Here is a 24,516-nt window from a genome sequence, read left to right on the forward strand (position 1 = left end):
TAAGAATCCCTGATATAAACAATGTTCGATTATTTTCCTTTTCAGCAATAGAAATTCATAATTAGGCTATACGATATAATCGATAGAGGAAGATGCAGTAATGCGCAAACTTATACGGGACGCATTTGCCCCCATATCTATCGCTTTAGCTCGTTTCACAGCTGCCGGCTGCATCTGCCTCCCTCAATACTGAACCAATTTTAAAGCGAGTTGTACCTATGAATCATACGCACACATACATATCGGGAAATAGGGCCCAGGTTGAAAAATACCTAAGTTATCCTTTAAGTACGGAGCTGGAGCCAAGCGGTGGTTAGCTCGGCCTAGCATAAACAATTAGCATGTGGGCTCTGTCCAAAATTCAAAACATGGTGTAACTATTTCTTGAGCCAAACTCTTTATCTGCTCAGCCATTGCTTCTCAGAAAATAGTCACACAATGTAACTTAATAAAATATTTACTGAGCTTTAAAGGTGATAGTAGGCGTATTATTTGAGAGAGCTAAGCTAGCTGTTACCCTTTGCTTCGAGTTTTTATGCTAGGCTAAGCTAAGCTAAGCTAAGCTAATCACTTTTTGGCTCTAGCTCAGTGCTTTACACTCAGACATGACATTTTCTCAAACTCCCAGAGGGAAAGGGCAAAAACTAAATGTCAAACTATGTCTTTAATGCTAACACTAGATGGTTGTCACATTATTAAATGCATTCATATAGATGTTGGTAGTGCCTTCAAAAAATGAGCTATTTTAGGTAGATAACTGTTGCTACCATTAAAAAAACAAGATGTGTATCCTGTTAATTTATTAGCCTACAAAGGGAAAGCAGACATTTTTAGCACCAGGGCATCGTCTGTAACAGGAGGGCCTTGTTACACAACATTTATCTTTCTCTGGTCTCACCTGAATCTAACAGATTCAGTGAAAAATCCCAACCATTCCTATCGCCAGCATGGACATCATTATTTAGCTACTCGGCTGTGTGATGGACTCCAGTGATTCCCTTGACTACCTCATCAGCATTCATTACCACCGACGAGGAGGAGGACAAAGCATGTCAGCAGTTGTGTGTGTGTGTGTGTGTGTGCGTGTGCGTGTGTGCGAAAACGTGTCAGTCTGTGTGTGTGGCTCTCATCTGGGTCATTATATCATTATATCATGAAGTCGACTGTGGAGGATGAAAAACTTGCTGGCAAGATAAGTGAAGACGACAAGCATGAAAAAGCGGGTTACAATGACACACATCCCTCCACGTGACAGAGGCAAATAGAGAGGGGGGAGGGAGGGACTTCATTTGAGCATCAGTCACTTCCACCTGTGACCACTCATCCTCAACACTGAGCTGGAATACAAAGGTAATATAAAGGCTATCTATCTATCTATCTATCTATCTATCTATCTTTCTTATTTGCTCTGGATGAAATGAAGGTGTGGAGGAAAAATTGGTTGCAACCAAATTTCCCCAGAGAGAAGAGAAAGAAAAATGTACAGACACAAACACACAAGAGATACATGTTCATTTATGGAGAAACACCTTCCCTGTTTATTTGTGCTCACGTGTGTGTGTGTGTGTGTGTGTGGGGGGGGGGGGGGGGGGGGGGGGGAGTGTGTGAGGGAGGAAAGACAGCCAGACAGTAAAACAAGGAAAACACCGGTGACCTTGCCAACATGGTGACAGAATGTGCCATGTGTGTTAGAAACTGTGTGTGTGTGTATGTGTGTGTGCCCACTATAAGTCTGCTGGGCAGCCGGGTCAACAGACAGACCGGTCACCATAGCAACAGTGCAACTCTCTGCACCTCTCCGCCAAGTTGTAAATATGGACGTTGTATAAAAATATGGACATCTGAGTGTTGAAAAGTTTGCTGCAGCATGTTGAGACACAGCGGGAGACGTGTTCCCTAGGTGGTCCATCTGACTGTTTCCCTCTGATGAGCTAACATATGCCATTTAAAGGATGTTATCACAGTGTGTTAACCACCTCGTAGCAGACTGAGAGCAAACCCTTAGTCCCGGCGGTGCAACATCACACTGGACTAAATAAGTATACCTGCATATCTGGTAGACAAGAAATATAAGGCATGGAATACCTAAGCAAACTCACCTAGGTGGTTTTCCAAGAAAAAAATACATTATACAAGTTGTCTTTCTCTCACTCACTCAAATGCACTTCAGTTGTGTGCTCTCTCTGGTACATGACCCTTTGTCTGGCCCCAGGGTGCTCACTAGTCTTAATGGTGTCAGTGGAAATGACGCTCAAAAAACAAGTCTATCAAATAATGAAACGTAAGCAGCTTCAGTATACACGGTAGTGTGTGTTGTGTGTATGTAAGTGTCAAAATGAAATTCACTGGTGTTTTCCCTTCACTTCACATCTCAGAAAGATGGTCTCAGCTGCTTTTGAAATGTGACAGTTTCTACAGCGTTGTCTGCATTCCTCTTTGAGCCTCGTGGGCACTGCTCCCAGCTAACAAGCTAGCTTTAGGCTAGTTTTGCATACTGGCTGCAAATAATAATGTTTCTACTGATAATAATGGCACTTCCAATTTATATCAATGCTTTGCTTGACATTATGGCTAATGTATCAGGAACGCTTACCACAGACCAAACCAAATTAAAGCTGCACTAATCAAAGGAAACCACAGAGAATAATCCAACTATGCAGTTCCTCTCAACTCTATAAACGTTTTTGGTTTCTCTCAGCTCTTTGTTTTGGTTTTACAGCCCACAAGTTTCCTTGTTCAGTTCACTCAGTTCTCATGACACTCATTTTCAGCTTCAGCAGGCAGCTGTTTTTAGCTAAGAAATCTCTAAAAACCAACTGTAGACTATCTTTCCAGCACCAAACAACAGTCAGACAAAGTTAGCAACCAGCTGGTAAATGTAGTGGAGCATTTGGCAGCTAAAGAGGCAGACATTTTCCTCTGTTGGAGACCAAAACAGAGCTAAAATAGAGTGAATAACTGGAGTTTCATTCACCAGGAAGCCAGACACAAAACTCTCTAGCTAAGTAAATAAGTGTTTGTTTTCTAAGGGCCCTGACACTGACACACCAAGTCAACGGTCGGCCATTGGTCAATGATAGGGCATCGGTGAGCATCTGTCGCCTTAGTTTTTGCAATGTGTCCAGTACTGTCTGCACTAGTCTGCCCTTGACTGTCTCCGGGCTTTGTTTTTTTGGCCGATTCAGCATATCGACACAAATGGCTAAAGTCAAGATGGTGTTAGGTCAAAACAAGCTTGTTACAGTAGGTAAGTGTTTTTTTTTTAGCCACTGAGCTCTTTCGCAAAAACGGTTCGTAATTTTTGTGTTACTGTTCCCTAGTGCACTATGCTAACTAGCATCTTGGATCCGTTCCTGTCAGTCTTCCAGTTTTCCTTTTTGAATGCCGAATGCAGACCACCACCACCTGCTGCGACAACTTTTCTGACAAAGGCGACTTGAGGCTACGTAGCAGTCTGCCTTTGTCACCACTAGTTCTTTAATGTTGGGTTGGTATGTCTTGGCGTTAATTCATTAGCTTAATTCAACTTAAAGTTAATAATATGTCAAGAAAAAATAGGTAGTGCTGCACTGACTTAAGGCACTACGTACTTAATTGTAAAAAGTCAGATGCTCTTCAAGGATAGGGCAAATTGTCACAGAAAGATAAAAACAACGACTGGCCAGCTCACTCAGTGTGAAAGTCCATGGTACAGGCAGGCAGTCCAAAGATGCAGCCGAGGCACTCTGACTGTAGTTGAAAATCCTTATCTATACATGATAAACCAATGTGTTTCAACTAGAGAGTCTTTATCAGGGTGACACTCTGATACCCCGACAGTGAGAGTGCCTTGGATGCATTTTTTGACTGCCTATCTGTACCATGGACTTTCACACTGAGTGAGCTGGCCAGTCATTGATTTTTATCTTTATTTGTCAGGTTTGTATCTACAGTTTCTTACCTCCCTAAGTTGGCAGAAGAGTCAATGAATGCTGCTTTAACTGTTACAGACTGCTCCTTTATGTTCACAGTCATGTTACTTTATTTAGCCATATCATGTAATCAGTGAACCAGCTCCCCTGATGATATCCACACCCAACACAGGACTTCATTTCCACTCCATGCAAAACCAGATTACAGTGAAATGTTCTCTGAATGTAATTCAGGAACATTAGTACATTCATATCTGCAGTTGATGCTTATATCACTGTACATGTCTGATGATAGCAGCCTGTGTGGTGTAATGATGTTAAAGTCAGCTGAAAACTCTTTCAAACTCATTATGCAAATGATTTGAAGATAGTCAACATGCGGTATCATCGTAGCATGTTATATCGACCACCCAAGGGTGTATACTCCAGCCCAGCTTGTACTGCCAGTTAAATTACTTTGGGGACCAAAGCAATACTTTGTGGTCTGTTTAACCACATGCATCTCTCATGTGAATCCATGCTAATGCACATCCTCCTCACAGAGCAGGCTCCATGTCAGTGGGCACCATGCATTAAACATGGAGCGGTTGAGAGGAGAACATGTTGGAATACCAATAATTTTGCCATGGAAAAATCTGCCTGATTATGTTGGTGAAAGAGGCCCCCAGATGCATCATGGGAATTACAATCTTGTGGATAAAAGAGAAAACTGACGTCCTCAGCAAGTGTTGGTGTCACCTGGGACATACTGTAATTATAATCTTTGTATTTAGATACACAGCAAATTAAAAACATATGGAGACACTGATAGACAGACACAATAGATTATGCAGATTTAGTCTTAGCAGAGAACAGACTTATTGGATGCCTCTGCTTGATGTCAGTCTTATGATCCATGTTCAATAGTAGAGGTCAAAGGTCATGGAAAATGTTGACCGGGTGCTTTTTGTGATCATGGTCTGAACAACAGGGCTGGATTGATCTGTTAGGGGCTCAAAAGTTAACATGAACAAAAGTAGCACAACAAGGAAGCATTTAAAGGTACAGTCCACCCCAAAATGAAAAACTCAACTTTAATGGCAGCTGCCACCTGTTTTGGTCTTGCCCCAAGCTGAATAAGTTCTGGTCAGACATTTTTAAGTGCTTTTCAGAAGTGTACAACTGTGATATTACATCAGACCCACCCACTGCCATCTTAGGTGGAACCCGACATCTATCAGCTTCATCTCACTTGCAGCAAAAGACAATACAATATGGCATGGTGGTAGCAAAAAGTCACATCTTGACCCTTTGGAAAATTGAGGATGTGCCTTCTTTTATGACCTGGTTGGCAGAAATCAGCAACTTGTTGCACATGGAGAGAGTAAGGTACAGTGTTTCTCTCAGCTCTGTACTCTTTGACAAAACATGGCAACCATCCATGTCCTATTAATCAAGAATCACCTAAAATGTTTGCATGTATGTACAGATACTTGTTCACAACAGCTTGGACAAATTACATTTGTGTGCTTGTACTATATGCATATGTACAGACATCCATTTCATAGCTGGTGCTGAACTTCTTGCTGGGCATACTACCTATAAGAGCTTTTTTTTCTCTTCTCCTCTTCTGACTTCTTCTGTTTTTGTACTGTTAACTTCCATGGGTCGGGGGAGGCGTGATTTGTACCTGTTTTTTTTTGTGTTGTCAAAATCTAAAAAAATCTACAAATAAAATATTAAAAAAAACAACTCTAATGGCAGGTGAAACTTCTATGATATTCATTGAATCACCAAACACACAGTTTCATTTCAACCATCTTAAAAACTCAATATGTTTACTACTCCAAACAACATCAAGTTTCATCATTTGTCATGAAGCATAATGCAACAACCAGCAATTGTAACAATATTTTTTCTTATTTAGATTAAAATATTTTTACTTTCATTCACAAAATATGAGCTACCTTACTTTTGAAAGATTATCTGTCCTGATTTCTGACTGTTTAAAAATTGCTCAGAACTGTTTACATACTGAGAAGCAAAAAAAACCTGAAAAAGCTGATTTAAATTTTTAATATGACAAACATCTTTCTTATGAGCGTAGTCAGGTTTTTATTCATTGCTCCCCTGCCATACAACACTGAGATCTTATTGTCTTACTGTCTTCCCTTCCTCCAGCAGAGGGCGCTGTGCATGCATAATTACCCTTTGAATGTGACCACACTGTAATCTCCTCCACGTGGACTCACACACAGTGACAATGCCTTACCCTTACACTGCCGGGATTTTCCCAAGGTGTGCCGCACCAAGGAAACATAAAGGTAAGGCTGAGACAGACCGACAGGCGTAGATCACTCCTCACTGTGGAAAAACATTTCCTGGTACTTAATTATTCCTGTTAATATCACCAAGGGAATTTACTGTAAAAGGTGCGGCCTACAGTCTGATTAAAACTAACCATTGTGGACACACACATACCACCACATTGACCACATACACAGTTAGGTCATGACATGCACCAACATACAGATAGCTCACCAGTCTTGAGCTTACACTGACCAACACAGTCTCATACTGGTAGATGATTAAGGTGTTTGTGTTTCACCCGTATGTAGATCACTGTTTTGTTTTCCCCTGGCACACCTGACCTGATCTTGACCTCAGAGAGAAAGAAATTGTGTGTTTGTTAATGTATGCATGCTTACCTGTTTCTGAGAACACACATATCTTAAGACTAACATTAAGATAAGTAACAGTAAAAGCCAGAGTTAGGACTGTGTTTACACCTGGGGTTATGGCTGAAGTAGACAGAGGTGGAGGAAGTATTCAGATTTTGTACTTCAGTAAATGTAGAATATTTCCTTACAAGTAAAAGTCCTGCAGTCAAAATTTAACCTTAGTAAAAACACGGAAGGATTAGCACCCAAATATATAAATAGTTCACAAAGTAAAAATTAGTCATTATGCACAATGATCCATTCCAGAATAATATTTATTATAATATTGAATAAAAATGACTGATCCACTTATATATAGATCACCTCAATGTCACCTTTAATAAAGACGGGGCTAATTATAATTACTTAATATACTTCTGTGTAGCAGAGGATCAGTAAAGTCATATCTTTATCATAACAATACACCATTATTTAATTTATTGATAACATTTTCTGTTATTAATCTGAAATCTTAATCTGTAAAGTAACTTGTAACTAAAGTTGTTATAACCTGTAACTAAATAAATGTACTAAAGTAAGAAAGTAAAATATTTCCCCCTGAATTGTAGCGCAGTATCAAGTGGCATGAAAGCACAAGTACAAGTAGGCTACCTCAAATGTGTACTAAGGTGCAGTACTTGAGTAAATGTACTTAGTTACATTCCGCCACTGGAATTAGGCCTAGAGAGGTGGACATTAAATTTAGGTTCAGATTTGCAGTTAGAAGTTAACTTGAAGGGTGTCAGACATTGTCATTGAGGAAATATTGATCCTTACAAAAACAGCAGATCAAAGCTGCATGTATTTGTGTGTGTGTGTGTGTGTGTGTGTGTGTGTGTGTGTGTAGACCTTGAGCTTTCTGCCCTGATACCAGTAACAAACTGAGAGAAAAACAGACGGTGTCTGGTATCACTGAAACACAGGTTTTGGTGGAAACCCAGCTGTATTGATTGATGACGGCTGTGGTTTCATTTTGCGTAATGTCCAGTGTCCTGGAAGTTTGGGGTAAATCTCACTGAACTGGTGACATCTTGTTATCACTCCAACTGAAAGTTTTGATAATGTTTTTCATGACCTTCTCTTATTCAGCATTTGTTAGTTATGATACGTAGTCAGTGCAGAAGTTATGTTTTAAAGACAATGTATTGGATTTCAACAGCTAATATATGATATAAACTTCATTTGGTGCTCACAGACGATCATGTCTACAATTTAACACAGGGATAAAGTTGCAACATTTTACATGATCATTTTACCCATTCTACAGTGGAGATCAGATCTAGATCATAAAGGTTTACAAAAAACCTGATGCTTAAAAAAGAACTTACACATTTTTACTCCTACAAATGAAAAGTCAGATTCATGACTGTAAATTTTAAACTTGCTCAATTGCTCTCAGGGGTTTTTCCTGTAGAGCCTTACCTGACCAGTTGTCTAGTCTGACTCACCAGATGGAGACTGTGGCTATAAGCCTGCCAGCATTCTCCCTTCCCTCTGCTATCTGCGTGTGACCTTTTTCGAGATCCCCTTGGCTATAGAAAACAACAACAACCTCCGAGCTAACAACTAACATACTGAGAATGGCAAGTTTTGACAAAGATTTGGATCATGCAATAAGGCATGTCCACTTTATTCTCTCCCTAAATTTCTGTTAAAACCTATAACAAATAAAACAACTTGTGGATGTACCTCGGAAAAGCCCAGAACTCTGCTGCCTCTAATGTTGATATGTTTTCTGATAGTCAGTTGGAGTTGATCTTCTACCTCTTGCAGCGGCCTGCACCACATACGGTGACTGTCACACAAGCTCTTTTGATATCATCATAATAATGTTTTGCAAGAGCCGCATACAATCTGGGGTTTTAAAGAGTCTAGTGTGTTTCTCCAAAGCTAAGGTATAGTCAAGCTTCTCCTCTAAGGCACTAATTATCAAATCATGTTTGTCTTTTTCACCACAAAAAGTGAAATCACACAGTGACATACAACTGTTCATATTTTTGTTGTTTTCTTTTGCAGGGCCATAGTAATGACAGCACTTGCCTCCCCCGCGTGCAAATGTTCCACCAAACCTTCATCCTCAATTTTAGTTTGCTAGAGAAACATTGCTGCATCGTGGGTTTAGGGTTGCCCCAGACAACTGTGATTGATTTAAAGAAACAAAAATAATCCAGAGTGTTTATGTCCCCCGTAAATGAAAGATAATTGGTGCTTTCATACGTTTCTCTAGCACTGACACAGCACTGTGGAAGTACTGTAGGTCTGGCTAAGCTAACCCTAGCTTATGTTAGCTCACCTTAGCTAAATTAACTGCTAACTGACGTTACTGACTCAGTAGTATCAGTTTGCTGACTTCATAGCTTGGTAATGCTCTATTTTACGGGTCCATAATTTGCAAATAATTTACCAGGAATGTTCCTAAAAAGACAAAAAACAAAATCGTACCTTATTATATTATCATAAAGGGGGAAAAAAGGCAAAATAGTGTAACCAAGAGTCTTTTTTGTCAGAGTACAAAATGTTGGCTGAACATGAAAAAATGCAAATTTGTCTTAAGACAAGTGTACAATTCAACAAATATGGAAAATAAAGTTCTGATTAATAATTTAGTGATCAAAAGATATATTTGTTTATTTATACATACATTTTTTCTTTTAAGGAAAACTATTTTTCAGATCATTAATGAAACCATTATAAAACTATTAATACATTTCAGAGCCGTAAAATGAAGCATTACCCTCTTATGTTACCTTCTGTCATTTACCATAATCCTATTATGTAACTGTCTTTTGTTAGCCCCAGCAAACCAACAGAAAACACAATTAGTGAAAAAGGAGCAGCTAATATTTACAAAAATACTTTATTTACTGTAAACCCTCCCAGTAGGTCGCACCCACACTGCCAGACAGGTCAGTAACAGTCAGCAGACAGGTTAGTCATCTACATATGAACTGAATACACCTGTATATTATTCTCTGTAATTACTCAGAGCCATGTGACCAGCATTCACACCACCGGACTTATCTTAATTAGCACAGCGAGGCGGAGTGACCACAAAACAATGACTTGCTGGCATGATAACTGTGTCAACAACCTGTTGACGGAAAAATTCCGAGGAATAAATATCCAGGGCCCTTCCTGCACATGTGTTGTTGTGATTAATGGTTTCAAACAAAGCCGGCAGGACTTCCTGGAGGAAGAAAAAGGAAGATGGGGGGTGAACACAGTTATGCAGAGACTGTCAGTTAGATTAAGTTAAAACAGAAAAAGACTGAGACTCATCCCCATTTCCTTTGCTGCTGCTGCATAAGATTACACAGACTATCAGGGGAAATTAAATTCCTTGCGTCCTTGAACATGGCTAAATGTCACAAGGGAGCAGATTAGAAACATGAAGCTGGAGTTATTTATAGCATTGGATACACAGTATATAGATGGGGGAACATTTTCCTTGATAATGTTTAACCTGCTGTTATTATATTTCTCTGTAAGTGTTGTAGGAATTCTGTAAGTGAGATAAGAGTGAAGGAAAGAGGAGGAAGCAGGGAGGAGAGAGAAAGATGAATGCAGTGATGTCACTCCGTCCCACTCCTATTCAGTACAAATGCAGCAGAGCAGAGCTGAGCCTGCATACCACTGCTGCTGACGACTGCTCTGATCCCACACAAACACACACACACAAAGGCACACTTCACTCACTAACGTCACACACACTCATCATACCAGACTCACAGAGGCGCTGAAACTCAGAGCAGTACTGGGAGATGCAACCGGCCGGCAGCCACTGAGTAAGTCCACTCTCCCTCCTCTGTCCTTTCTCTCTCTCTGTCTGTCTTTGTTGTGATTGCCATTCTACGGCCTGTCTGAGTTCATTTATCTCTCACACTCTCCTCTGTCGCCGTGAAATGGCCAGTGTTTTCTCAAGACTGAGAGACTTTTCAAACTTTTCTCTCAGTATGCTGTGCACATATCTTTCTCTCCTCTCTCTCCCTGCCTTTCTTTCTTTTCTCTGCATGTGAGCGGAGGCAGAGGCGAAACCCGGACCTATTTGCACGTTGGCGCAGAGCCAGGCGTGGATGCCTTTATATGTGAATAACAGAGCCGAGCGTGTGGATGCTGATCCTCATTTACTCCCTGTGTGATTTCTGTTCTCTGAAGTGTCTGTGTGGGTTGTTATTGTCTGCGAAAAAGTTTGGCGTGTTTGTATCTAGAATTTAATATTCCTCTTGTGCTGCCATGCCCTTGTTCAAATGCATACAGTTAATTATAGGAGCTGTTATGCAGGTACAAGCCTGCTGCTCAGAAGTGTGATTCTTTTACTGAAAAATTGAGCAATTTGCCTCTGAGTGGGCTGTTTGGTCGTAAATCTTCAAGTCAGGTCCAGTTTATTTGTACTGCTCTTAATCACAGAATCTTAAAGGGTGTCACTACTCCCACATTGTGAAAGAATGAATGAAAACACCCTTAGACAATGAACAAGAACATGGATCACCCAAACCTTACTTGGAAAACTATTGAAAGAGACTTGAGAAGTGCTGTACAGAGCTGGTGAATGAATGGATGGTAGTCCTGAGACTTGGAAGGCAATGAGGCTGTGTATATTTAAATTAAATGAATTGAAATTACACCAAGCTTCAAGTCAAGCTAAGATGTTTCTACTTAAAGGGGAACTATGTCAATTTTCAAAATGTATGTTATTCCTATGGCGTAAGACAATCGAAAAATATCAGCAAACATGAACATATACTAAAAGCTAGAGTGCTTAAACTGACTTGTGTATCATAGGGTATAAAGTGGAGCTGCTCCATAGACGATGAATGGTGAAAGGTATTATAGATTATACTGAGAGCAGCCAGGGCAATGTTCTGAGTATGTGGGTACATTTTCTGTTTCAGAACTGACAACACTACAATAGAATAAAGCTAATTTTGCTATTAAAAAGGAAACAAACATCCTGTGGGGCCACAAAATCAGTCTCCCATCCATTGTCTACGGAGCAGCTCCGGACTTTATACTTGATTACATCACAAGTTTGAGACTAACTTCTCTGGTTTCTTGCTTTGAGAGAGGGTAGTAGGAGTAGGCCATAGATATAACACATTGGAATTCTTAATTTAGGTGGTTCTCCTCTTTTAACAAGGTACAGAGATGTATGAGCTGCTGTGTTATTAATAACCACAACATAATTCATTGAAAGCATGCTTATAATGAATGAAGAAAGATGATCCTTCCATGTTATTAACCTCCTCTGTAGTTTATAGTTAGTATTAGTCTTTTTAGAATTTTCTTAGCTTTGTACATTGGATGTTGTTTTAAAAATTTTCACAATTTTGCATTCACCCCTTCATCACTTATTATTATAGAGATTATAATTGTTTTACTGCTTAGTTTCAACAGTAGACCTATTCAAGTCTAGTGAAAGGTTAAGTTTAATGCTAAGGTTCAACATCTGCCACACCTGAAACACTAACCGAAAGCATGATATTTCCCTTTTGTCGGCGTCCACTGATTTACCGTAATATTAGACCGCCCTCAAGTGCAGATTGGCCAACTGTTATCACAGACACTAATCTTATTGGCTCTCGCTCAGCAACTCACTTTTCCACATCTTTCAAAAGTGTGTACAGGGCGGGGACTGCTTTTAAACTGTGTGTTGACAAGCACATTAAGGTGGAGGTTGACCTCTGGGATTTTGCTCTTGGGGACTTCCTCACTGAGTAATAACTAAGTGACAAGTTGTTGATGTCTATCTGTGTCACGTGGGCTGATAAGGTGAAAACAGTCACAGAGGTGTGTGTATGCAGGAGTGTGTGTGAGGGAGAGCGACTGTTAATACAAAAATTCAAGTGAACTGTAGCTGTCTCCTACTCTCTATCTGTGTCTGTTCGCCCTAGATAGCACACAGTCATTAACGCCCTTTGTGTGTGTGTGTGTGTGTGTGTGTGTGTGTTGACATACTGAACCTGCCCCTGTTTACCTTTCAGTGTTTGAAAGCACAGCGCCATTCTCTTGCCTACTGTATGCAGAGTAAACACTGCATGCACACGCAAACACACACTACATTTGGCATTGTGGCTTATTTGCCTCGGGACTATTGTGTTGTGCCAGCCAGAACAGGATTGAATGGAGGGGAACTAAACAATACAGTAGATATAATCTCTCCCTCTCTCTCTCCTGTGTAAAAACCACTGCAGCACCCTTCAGAGCTCAGTCGATCTGGACACACCGTGCCTTCACCTACAGCGAGGCCCGACACACTCCTACAGCACAGAGGACGAACACTTGACAAGATACAATACAGTGACCTCCAGCAGTTAGACGGCACCTGATCCCACATCCTTCAAAGAAAAGGGAACCTGACTCTGGGACAGGAAAAAGGAGCGATCATACCCCACCGCTGAAACACGACCCACTGGACGGAGAGACAGAGGGGCTGACGGTCGTCTCTGACACCCGTGGACAAGAGGCAGGATGCTGGCCAAAATCCTTGAGGACATGTGGGTGGAACCCGAGGTGCTGGAGGCCCTCAGCGAGGAGCAGAAGAGGATCCTCTTCTTGAAAATGAGAGAGGAGCAGGTTCGCCGCTGGGCAGAGCGGGAGGAGAGGGAGGAGAGGGAAGGAAGAAACAATGAGAACACCAGGCCAAAGAAAGGTAGAGTCCAACACTGGCTTTATTGTACTGGTTACACTGATGGGAAGTAAATAGAGAACTCATATATCTCATTCCTTTACACCACAGTATGAGTATGATTGGCAGTAAATCAAAAGAGGAAGACACTGACTAAAGTATCAACATAGTTTTGTACCAGGAAGGAACAAGGTTTCTGGGAAAAGTCGCATTTGTTTTGACTGGCAACTGTAACTTAACAATGAAAGGAGGTCAAAGATGCAAGCTTCCCTTACATGGCCTTATTTCTTTACAGTAAAACAGCAGGGTGTCTCAACCAATGACAATTATGTACTGACTAAATAACAAACATTTTTAATTACCTGTAGCTTAATCGGACATTTCTAACATGCAAATATGGTTTCAGTTGTTGGAAAATATACTTCTCTGCTTCCTTGCTGAAGTTAAAAGTACAAGATTAAAACCACTCTCATATCTGTCCGTTCAGTCAGTGTAAGGTCGCACCCTGCAGCGGGTTATCTTAGGTTTAGCATACACAGTAGACTGAGAACAGCTAGCTCTGTTTGAGAGAAACAAAACCTACCTGAACACCTTTAAAACTCAATAATTAAAGGAACTGAATGTGACATTCAGGGCATAGGCCTACCTATGATTCAGAGTCCAGGTTAGGATTTTCTGCACTCTGCTCTCAACATGGAAGGGGCTAAGCTGGCAGCTAGTCGCTATTGGTGCTAACTCAACAAACAGAGCTAACAATGGCAACAGTGCTGACAGATAATGTTAACTCAGGGGTAACTGGAGGTTGGGTGCTACACTTCTGCAACAACAGCGTGGGTCAGAACAGCGATATCAGCAATTAGCTTGCCAGTGGGATACACACATATTGACTCACATGAACTAACATGCACGAGTGGCCAGACCACAACAAAGAACAGAGAAGCTGACACAGAGAGATAGTGTAACTTAATTCTCTAGCAAATCATAGCAAATATTAGTTTCTGCTATATTAATACTCTGAATGTTGTATTCAGCTCCTTTAGCATGATTTATCTTGTTTATTTAATCCATACAAAACTATAAAATCGATAAGTTAACCATTGATAAACTGAGATGGCAGCTTTAAATTAAATTCCTGTATCCGTGCCTCGTGCGTTTTGCCACTGCTCTGACTGCACATGTATACCATTTACTACCATTGACGCAGCTTGTAGTGGGTTATCTTCTGTTTTAGAGTATCTTTGATTATTTACCAGGCCTATTTCTTGGGTGGGCAGAGTGACGTCCTGGAGTGTCTATGACGAAGCAAGGCTAGTTTCTCCCCTGTTTCCCGTCTTTCTGCAAAGTTAAGCTAACTAGCTGATGGACTGATTGAGTGATTGATAAATACTGCTTTAATCTTAGTTTGCCTTCTAAATATGTTTAGTCTCAGGGATGTTGCTACCATTGATCCAGACATTTTTATATGGAAGATCTTTAAATTTCTTGACAACAAATGACTTTTTCTTCCCTGCGAGATTTACATCCTGGTCGTGTGGAGACTATGACACAGCATTAAGGGTGATCAGCTTTAATGGACACATAATTTAACAGTGGAAATAATTAAATAAATTTTAAATTCTTAAATTTTAAATCAGGAATTCCCACAGATTTTGGTTACTAGTCAAAAATGTCTTTGGGGGCGGCTAGGGGGATGTGAATGTATGACCTTAGTATTTTTTTCCATGTATGCCTCATGCACATATCTCAGACATTTTCTAAGAAATCTGCATGGAAAGTAATTACTGTGTTTTATTCATTATTGTGCATTATGGGCAGCATATATTTCAGATTTTATAAAAATGCACAGTCAAGCCCTTTCACAACTAATTAATGACCAAAATCTCCTCAGCTCTGAGTGCACGATACAAGCTGTGTAGTAACACCCTCTCATGTTACCAATCTGATTAATGTGTTGAAATGACACCCAAAGTAATATAGTCCACAGTCTTTTCATTGCTGTGTCAGTGTCCCTCTGCTCTACTTCTCTGTCTGACTCATTTCATCCACCCCTCCTCCATTTAAGGTGTTAGTCAGACTCAGTGAGACCCGATCACATCCCCTGGTTCTGTTGCACAATGAGTGTGTGACAGACAGCCTCCATCAACGCCGCTCGAATCGTTCTACAGGCTGAAAGCTAAATAAGATTGAGTAAGCCCTGTGGTTTGGGGCGTCGCCACACTTTAAATCGCATATTAAGTTACCGTCTTTGTTTACCCAATCTGTGCCATGTCACCTGAGAGTGGCCGAGTGTGTTATGTCTGTTTGAGTTACACAACGCACAATCCAGTCAGTCTTTGTTCGTTGTTTGCTGTTGTTGGAAAAGACTTCTGTGTACATACAGCCCTATAAATGTCACATAAAACACAATTAAACATTACATAACTTTATGATGAGCTGCATCTCTGGTTAATTTGAAGGTGTGGTATTAATTAAAGCAGACACCTCAGTTCTTGTAAATGGCCTCTATGTCTTGTAATCAAAGTTACGTAACTCTTTATGTGAACATAAAGGTGTGTTGCACCCACAGACCATGACTTATGTCAGAGAGGGTCTTTGGTAAGGTGACATCGGGCTGAGACATTAGCACAATGTAGCCTTATGTGTTGGGTGACAGCACGCAAACACAAGTCATTCCCTAAAATATGGAGAGAAACAGAGCCGCCTTTGTTTGATGGTTTCAAAGAAAGAAATGTATAGTGGGTTCACTGTTAGGAGCTGATTGTCTCTATGGGCTCCTACAGTATCTGTTCATTGAGCCTACTGCGACTTTTAAAGGACAAATCAGAGTCAGCTTTACAAAAGGAAAGAAATATACAACTAAAAACAAGGACAACAAAGCTTAACAATGGTAAAAATATGTATAGATATAAAAATAAATCTACATTAAATCCCAATCTGCAGAAAGGTGTTGTTGTACAGCTCTTTAACAATTTGAAATTCCCAAGCCACACCCCAGTCAGTGATGTCACGGCAGGTGTTTCACCTTGACGAGGTGTCATGGAAAACAAATGTTATCACACAATCTTGAGTAGGATTTATTTCTGCCTCCTGAGTCACGATTAGATAACAACTAAAAATACCCTGTTAATGTAATGGAATAAATGTTAGGGGATTTATTTCTCCATACTATGCACTGATGATTAACTAATAAAAGAAGATACAGCACATACGTAATCACATAAGTTATTAATTTACAGTTCATAATATATATATATAATATTCATAATAAACAGTTCATACTACCTTTCTCCTCTGATAATTGATTGGTACGCACAGCAACTTTTCTGTCTCTGCAGTCTCTGAGTCAAAGAAAGACTTAATGTTTAAAGCTCCCTCTGAATGGAATAATCTACATGTTTAAAATATTTTTTTGCAAAAATGTTCTGTCTTCTTATTATAGGATCAGTTGTACATGTTCATAATCACACATCTATGATAATGCTTTGTAACTTCAATAGACGTTACAGACATCAATAGTTTTCTATAATCTATGAATGAACGATCTCCTGATTTATTTGTCTTATTTTAATATTAATTAATTGTTTTTTTCTTTGTTTATTTGTCTCATTTTAATTATGTTGATGTTATGTTTGTTGTTTTGGTAAATGCTTTGTCTAATTGAGCTTTCATCACAATATTGTCACAGAGGACGCCCATGAAAATTAGATGATAGAAAATTTCCAACAGTAAATTATGAATATTTAAGGACTGTAAAAGAGTATTGCTCCTCAGTTCTGTGAGTCAGCGTGAAACAAAGCTAAACAAGATGTTTCCAGTTTAAACTTTTGAGGGAGTTTCTGTTGAACCGCCTCAGGTCAGTTTCATGCTGCCTTGCTCACTGACAGGAATGAGGTCACCGCTACTACCTACTTTTCTTTCCTTTTGCAGTAACCCCACATTGTTTAAACAGTTTTCAGTATTCTGCCATTAATTGTGTTTTGCAATAAGAAACAATAAATTTACTCTGATGGAAAGACAGAGAAAAAGAGAGAAAAAGAATAAAAGAGAGAGCTCAAATAGGGAATAGTTGAACAGTGAGAGACCGAAGTCCATTGTGTCAGCTATGAGGTTTCCTAAGCTCTATACTTATAGGACAGCACCACCTTCTGGATAAAAGCCAGAATAACAACTCATGAGACAAGTGCTTTTGACAGAATATTGTTGAGACAGAAAGCTTACCCATTTTGTTATTTATTTTCCTTTTCCTCCAGCTGACAACAAACATGTGAGATGGCTGCTTGGTCGGGACGGAGATGTGAGCGTCAGTGTGATCGGAGAGATGGATGAGTTCAGGTCCTCCAAACTCCTCCAGAGCCTCATGAACAACAGGTAACCACAAATAAACACAAAGAACTCCTTTAAAAACATAACACGGTATCAGTGATGATCAATTCTTGGCATTTTAGTCATTCACCTAATTGTGATTATGAAATATAAAAGCAGACCACAGAACAGCAGCATCTGTGTGCTGGCTGAAGCAACTCAGAGCCTCTTTTAACAGCAGCAGGTTGAAGAGAACAAAGTGTAGCTGATTTTTAATTAAAGTGGAAATAGACAAATTTTTTGCTTCATTTTGTAAGTGTGAAATAAATATTGAGTGCATAATGTAATGGCTATACAATAATGACATCATCAGTGTTTAGATTGGTTCCCTACAAGTCTCGCTTTCACTATGCAATTCTTACTGCCACCGCATACGATCTCCCGGGAATATGAGAGCTTGATTTACGGCACAAAGGAAGTGCGTCAACCACTGCACAACTGAAACAGGAAGAGGATATCGCTTCTTTTGTCACAGTTGCAATCCATAGCTATCCCAAGTTATTGAGGAGTATTACTGTAAGGTCTTTGCAGTTATTATCCCCAGTGGTGGAAATGATGGACGGTGGATCCATCGAAGTATCTGTGGAAACTGTGGTAGTTGCTAGGCTCTGAGGAAAACAGAGAGCAATCCAGTTGTTTTGACGACAGCGGCGCCAACAATAATACGACTTGGATACGCCTGAGGGGAAAAAGTTGAGAAGTTATCTGTTTCTACTTTTATGTGAAAAAAATGAGGAACTGCTACTTTCACAAAAGGCGTGGAATATTAGACTGTAAATTTGATTGATCACCTCCATGTCCACCCATCACATGCTGATGCGTTGCAGAGAAAATCTAATTCATATGGTTTCATTTGTAAGATCAATTTTAAGGTCCAGTGTGTAGGATTTAGAGGCATCTATATATACATATATATATATATATATATATATGTATATATATATTTAATTATGTTTTCATTAGTTCATAATGACCAAAAATAAGAATTGTTGTGTTTTCTTAACCTTACAATGAGCTGTCTATATCTGCATACAAAGCGAGCCCTCTCCATAGAGTGTATAGAATAATGGATATAGCAACCACGACGTCACCCATTAGTTTGTGAACTCCCATTTTAAAGCCTCAAGTTCAGCATTTACAGCAATCATCGTCTTGTTTTTTTGTGGCTAGAAGTAACCATATTTGGACAAGAGGGTGGAGCTGAGAAGGAGTGAGGGGTTGCACTGACTTATAAACTGTAGTGATGCCTCGTGGACAGCCTGTCACTCAAGCAGCCATGCCCCTAAACATGCACACCTTTGAGCCTTATTAAAATGTAAACTTATAGTTAGCTATATAAAAAGTCACCCCTGTACAATTGTCATGAAGGAGGAAATTAGCTATAGAGACCAAACCATTTTTGCACTAGGCTATGAACATGTTTATTTCTGCTGTAAAGTCTAATATTTTAACATGGGGGTCTGTGGGGATTGACTGGCCTCTGGAGCCAGCCTCAAGTGGCCAAAGTTCAAAGAACTGCAGTTTGTGGCACTTACATGTTGGCTTAATTTTTCAGCTCCGAATCTTGCACTTTGGTCCTCTCTCTCAGAGTCCACTATGTTGTGCTACAGTAGTCCAGAATGGACAAATCAAACATTGGCTGTAGCTAGGGCCATTTGTGTTTTGGTGTTTTTGCATCCGCCGCCGTTATTCTCCTAGTTCTGCAGCCTCACCGCTAGATGCCACTAAATCCTACACACTAGACTAGATCTTACATTTTGCATTTACAAAGGCCGAACTAAACTAATTCAAAGAATGATGAACATAAAAGTATTGTCCATAAGAGCATATTTTTTTCAATCATGGATATATAGCTCATCCTCGTGTTTTTTAAACCAACACATGAGAACATCTACCTTAAAGGACAACTTCGGTATTTTTCATCCTGGGCTCTATTTCCCCATGTGTATGTGTGCATATGATTCATGGGTACCACTCGTTCTAAAATTGGTTCACTATTGAGCCGCGAAACGAGCTAAAACGGTAATGGGGGCAAATGCGTCCCGTATAAAAGTGCTTTTTTTTGCCAATGACCGGTTCAGATCGCCAGTGTTATCTCTGTAAATAGCATATGGTAGCGGCCCTGGGGCAGTGGTGAGTGTGAATGAGTGGAGTCAGCTGTCAGTCAGTGTTGGAGCAGAAAGGCGGAAGTTGTCCCTGCTCGGTATTGTAAATGAGTATGTGTGTGTGAAGTGTGTGTTTTTTCGCCACTGACCGGTTCAGATCGTCAGTGCTATCTGTGTAAATAGCATGCTAACTTAGCCTTTCCCTTACCTCTGGGCTGTGTGATGTCACGAGCTTTGCTCCACTGTGTCTGTAGCTCTCTCTACTCGTGGGACAGCTGTTTTCTTGAGGAAGAGGTGTTTCGGGATTGGATGTCTTCTCTTCTTCAGCTGGCAGTAGTCATCTTGGGAGAAGTGAGTACTGCAGACCCGATGGTCTGCAAGGCGCAGTGTCTGCAGAGGAGTGTTAGCATCCATTTGTAGCATAACTAGCCACAACATTCAGCATCTCTCCATCCGACAAAGGCAGCCTATGAAAGCTGTACGGGGGTGTTGCGCGACATCCTGTTCTTGTGTTCGGGAAAAAGGCCCGTTTATATGAGCACTCCAAAAACTCCGGTAACACTCCAGGGGGTAGCACGTAAAAGACTCCGTCCTCTGACTCTTCTAGCTTAACACACACTTCACACACACATACTCATTTACAATACCGAGCGGGGACAACTTCCGCCTTTCTGCTCCAACACTGACTGACAGCTGACTCCACTCATTCACACTCACCACTGCCCCAGGGCCGCTACAATATGCTATCTACAGAGATAACACTGGTGATCTGAACCGGTCAGTGGCGAAAAAAAGCACTTTTATACGGGACGCATTTGCCCCCATTACCGTTTTAGCTCGTTTCACAGCTCAATACTGAACCAATTTTAGAACGAGTGGTACCCATGAATCATACGCACACATACACATGGGGAAATAGAGCCCAGGCTGAAAAATACTGAAGTTGTCCTTTAATAAAGTCTTCAGTCTCTTCAACAGATGACATAACTGTGATTGACTTGAGATAAGATCAACAGTGAACTAAAGATTTTCAGTCAGCTAGTCTCTGCATCCTAATTGGATTACAGAAGTTATTTGCCGTATGACTAACTGGAGGATTGATTCAAAGGCTAGAATGGCTGTCTCTGGGACTAAAAATGGACGTCTTTGTCTTCCAGAGTCCACAGTGATAATATGAATGGCATCCAGACGGACTTGCTGCCAGGAAGAGAGGCCCAGCAGCTCGGCTTTAAAGAAGACGTCCAGCTGTCCCTCACAGATGTTAGCGTGAGTTCATGTGTTTGTATGTGGGTTTAAAGTTTGAACGGTGAGATGAACAGTGTAGCAGAGTCTTACCGTCAAATTGTGTCTCATCTAAATTCAGGATGACTCAGCTTCAGCACACGACCAGTGGTCTGAGGAGGACTCCTGCAGCACTGACGACGACCCCAAGGACCATGCGGAGGACAGCGGCAGTGAATCAGGTGGCAGCTCGGACAACCTCAGCGACTGGACTCATCACTGCAGGCCCCATCTTAGTAGCCATGGCGACTGGCCGCTGCTCAAAGCCCAGCTGTCAGACGCAGAGAGGACCGACACACGGGACAGAGGTAACAAAACAAGAGAGGAGGGAGAGAGATGAACAGAAGCCTGATGAATGTGTTCTAAGAATATGATGAGTCATTTACATATTCTGATTAGATATATGTAAAGGTAAAAGTACCGCCACATTATAAATATATGCCAGTACGTGTTAAAGTCCTACATGAAGCCCCATTTTAACAGCAAAAGAAAATCAAAAGAAATCGTCAGGGTAAGATAAACTTTATGTAATGAATGTTATCTTTATGCAGAATAGCCCCTTTCAAAGTGTTATAATATTGATTATTGGATTATTAATGCAAATGCAGCATGTTAACAGAATTAAATGTTGTTGCTGTAACTGTTTTATATAGTTTTTGGTAGTTAAATCTACAACATGGCATCATATTTGATAAACTGATCATATGTCCTGTCAAATAAATGTAGTTGAGTTCAATACTTCCCTCTGAATGTCGAGTTACATAAAGAAGTGGAAAAAAAATCTCGGTGCAGAAACACCTGTATTCACCTTCTGCCTGAGACACTCTGTTTTAGCGCCTGATCCTTTAATCCCCCTCCAGAATGTGCTCTGATTGGTCAGTGTTTCTGAGTCTTCTCTATCTGCACTCTTGGTGTCTCTGCACCGTCATTACAGTCAGAGAATGAGTGTAAAAGAGTATAGCTGCACTTTATACCATGAAAAGTCACTAATAAGATAATAACATGTTCCTGTAGGGATATGATCCCAGGCTGGGGAGAAATCAACAAAACTGGCAGCGAACATTACATGTTTCCCTGACGTTAGCCTGTGGCTATATGTAGCTGTGTATGTAATGCAATCGCTTACAATAGCGTGCCTGGAGCAGATAACTACATAAAGAAATCTGTCACAGTCTGACGTCAGCTGGTCTCGAAAGTAGGAAAACAGTCAGAAACAGAGGATTCAGTACCATCTGACGCCTGAGGTTTTTGCTCACAGGGATTACATTAACATGCATTTACCTCATTATTTGAAACCTTAGCCACATTTAATATAAACATCCAACATTGAAACATTATATATAGATGACAGAAAATAAGAAAAAGCATAATAAGTGCCCTTTAGGAACCTCAGAATTGTACTGGTTTACTTTCGAACACTGCATCACAAGTTAGGTGTCAGAAACATCAGCTACCTGCTGACTGGTTATGGTCCAATAAAAGCATGTATCTCAATTTTCAGTTTATTTCACAGATAAAGATTACATTGTCTTAATTAGTTTAAGGTTTGTAAGATAAATAAACTTTTTGAAAACCCATCAGATTATTTGAAAATGCAATTTCACAAAGTTTAAAAAGGGTTGTTTTTATTTTTTGCTAGTGATAGCAAAGTTTTACAGAATAAAGATTATTTGTATTGGGAAACTAGAGCTGTTGACTAAAAGGACATCAGTACTGAATAGAGTAAATTATTAGACTTTCAGCTCGGAGGGAACTTTTTTTTTAACTCTTTCATGAAAATTGTGACTAAACATTCAGCTGGTCGCGGATACATGGACAGTCTGTGCACTAGTGTGAAAATGTAGCTGTCAGTTAAATCAAAAATGAAAAAGTACATACTTAAAAATAAAGTATCTAAACATAATAAATAAACAATGTCTTATTTAATATATAACACCGTGCATTTCCTTTTTTATTTGTCATGAGAGTTATCTAAAATATTAAGATGTGAGAAAGACTTGCAAACACTGGGTTTGTTATGTAACCCAAAGGTTTATTATTACATTCAACTTTAGTGATGATGTCTGTTGGCATAATTGTTATACCATGTCCAGTCTTGTTCCAAACAAACATCTCCCTGTTTCTCCAAAACACAAATGAGGAGGGACGGTGACAAAAAACACACGTAACTGTTTCTGGCTCAGCTCCACAAGAGATGCATTTAACATCTATGTCAGTAAATCTGGGGATTATTGTGTTAGCTCAGAGGAAACTCTGATTTTAATATAACATGTCATACTCCAATTTTGCGAACTCACATTGCTGCTCTCTCCCTTTTTCAGAGATCGTGCGCTGTAAAGAGACAAAGTCAGACTATGGAAGCCGCGTGGCGCAGCTCAGGAAGGCGTTCGCAGATGATCCCCACAGCAAACCACCTGCCTACACCAAACCTCCTCTACCTGCCAAACCTGCTCACCTACAGATGAGAAGCACACCTTTGATCCAGTGAGACTGAAGGTGTGTCCAGCTTGTTACGAGACGACACTGTGACTCCACAGAGGCAGAGCCTACTGTACTGAGTGTGCCAAAAATAATGGCTCAGTTGGACACCGTTGATCCAGGCTGAGGCCACTTACACTGGCGGAGAAGGATCCTTACTTGAACCTGAGCGCTGAACTGAGATACACTTTTGTTAGGCCTCCATTCACGAGCCGACCTGCAGACAGAGAAACGTCTGCAGGGGTGGAGTGAGAGAAAGACTTGAAAGCTTTTCAACTGAAGTCAACCTGAATGATAAAATGAAGCAGCTTTGATGTTGCTGAGTTCAAATACGCTCACATATTTTGTGTGATTGACAGGCAGACGCAGAGAGAGATGACCAGACTCACACAGACTATTGACTACAGGTTGAGAAACACTGTGGTTCATGTGTTAAATGAGTGTTAATGGTGTTTTAGTATTCAGAGGTCATAAGCAGAGGTTACTGGGAACTTAAATATGTATTTGCTTTTTAGGAAAATCATATCCAGTCCGTTTGTGATGTTCAAAGTCTTTAAACTGTTTTAAATGTTGTCCATGTAACTTGTCATTGTACTGTTTTAACACCACTACTTCATCCACTATAACAATCACAATGGTGCAGGGTTTGGGGATAAAATTAAAGGACTGAATTCATGGTCAACAATAAACAGACTGTAACTATCTAGTGCCTTTGTCTTGAGGGTGTTTTTGGAGCACTTTACAGTTCCTTTTGTCCACGTATGAACACACACACACACACACACACACACACACACACACACACACTCACTGATGAGCATTTATCAGTAGCAGTTTAAGGTTTCGGTGTCTTGCTTAAGGACATTTTGAGAAACCAGGAAATCAAACCACCAACTTTAAAGTTATTTTTATGTGAATGAGTAACCAGGGTATAATGGCATCACAACTGTGATCTAAAAAGATTATGGGAATCAGTCTAGTATTTGGACAGTTTTAATAATGCTATGGCTCCAGCACATTGGATTTAACAAGAAACAATAACTATGACGTTAAAC

At 40.2% G+C, this 24,516-nt stretch overlaps 1 protein-coding gene across 1 annotated transcript; it reads left to right on the top strand.

Annotated features, from left to right (window-relative positions):
* The first annotated feature begins 12,944 nt into the window (after positions 1–12,944).
* On the top strand, positions 12,945–24,167 carry LOC117260586 (uncharacterized). Its single transcript, XM_033632571.2, has 5 exons — positions 12,945–13,259; positions 17,486–17,603; positions 20,860–20,968; positions 21,066–21,291; positions 23,305–24,167. Exons 1-5 carry the CDS (start codon positions 13,079–13,081, stop codon positions 23,469–23,471), a joined length of 801 nt encoding a protein of 266 aa, XP_033488462.2. The 5' UTR covers positions 12,945–13,078; the 3' UTR covers positions 23,472–24,167.
* Positions 24,168–24,516: the final 349 nt, after the last annotated feature.

This window comes from Epinephelus lanceolatus, chromosome 7, assembly GCF_041903045.1.
Source record: "Epinephelus lanceolatus isolate andai-2023 chromosome 7, ASM4190304v1, whole genome shotgun sequence".
In the NCBI taxonomy this organism is placed as follows: Eukaryota; Metazoa; Chordata; class Actinopteri; order Perciformes; family Serranidae; genus Epinephelus; species Epinephelus lanceolatus.

Coding starts and splice junctions, on each gene's coding strand:
- LOC117260586 (XM_033632571.2), top strand. CDS start 13,079: ATGCTGGCCAAAATCCTTGAGGACATGTGGGTGGAACCCGAGGTGCTG. Junction 20,969..21,065: donor TGTCCCTCACAGATGTTAGC/GTGAGTTCATGT, acceptor ATCTAAATTCAG/GATGACTCAGCTTCAGCACA. Junction 21,292..23,304: donor GACCGACACACGGGACAGAG/GTAACAAAACAA, acceptor TCCCTTTTTCAG/AGATCGTGCGCTGTAAAGAG.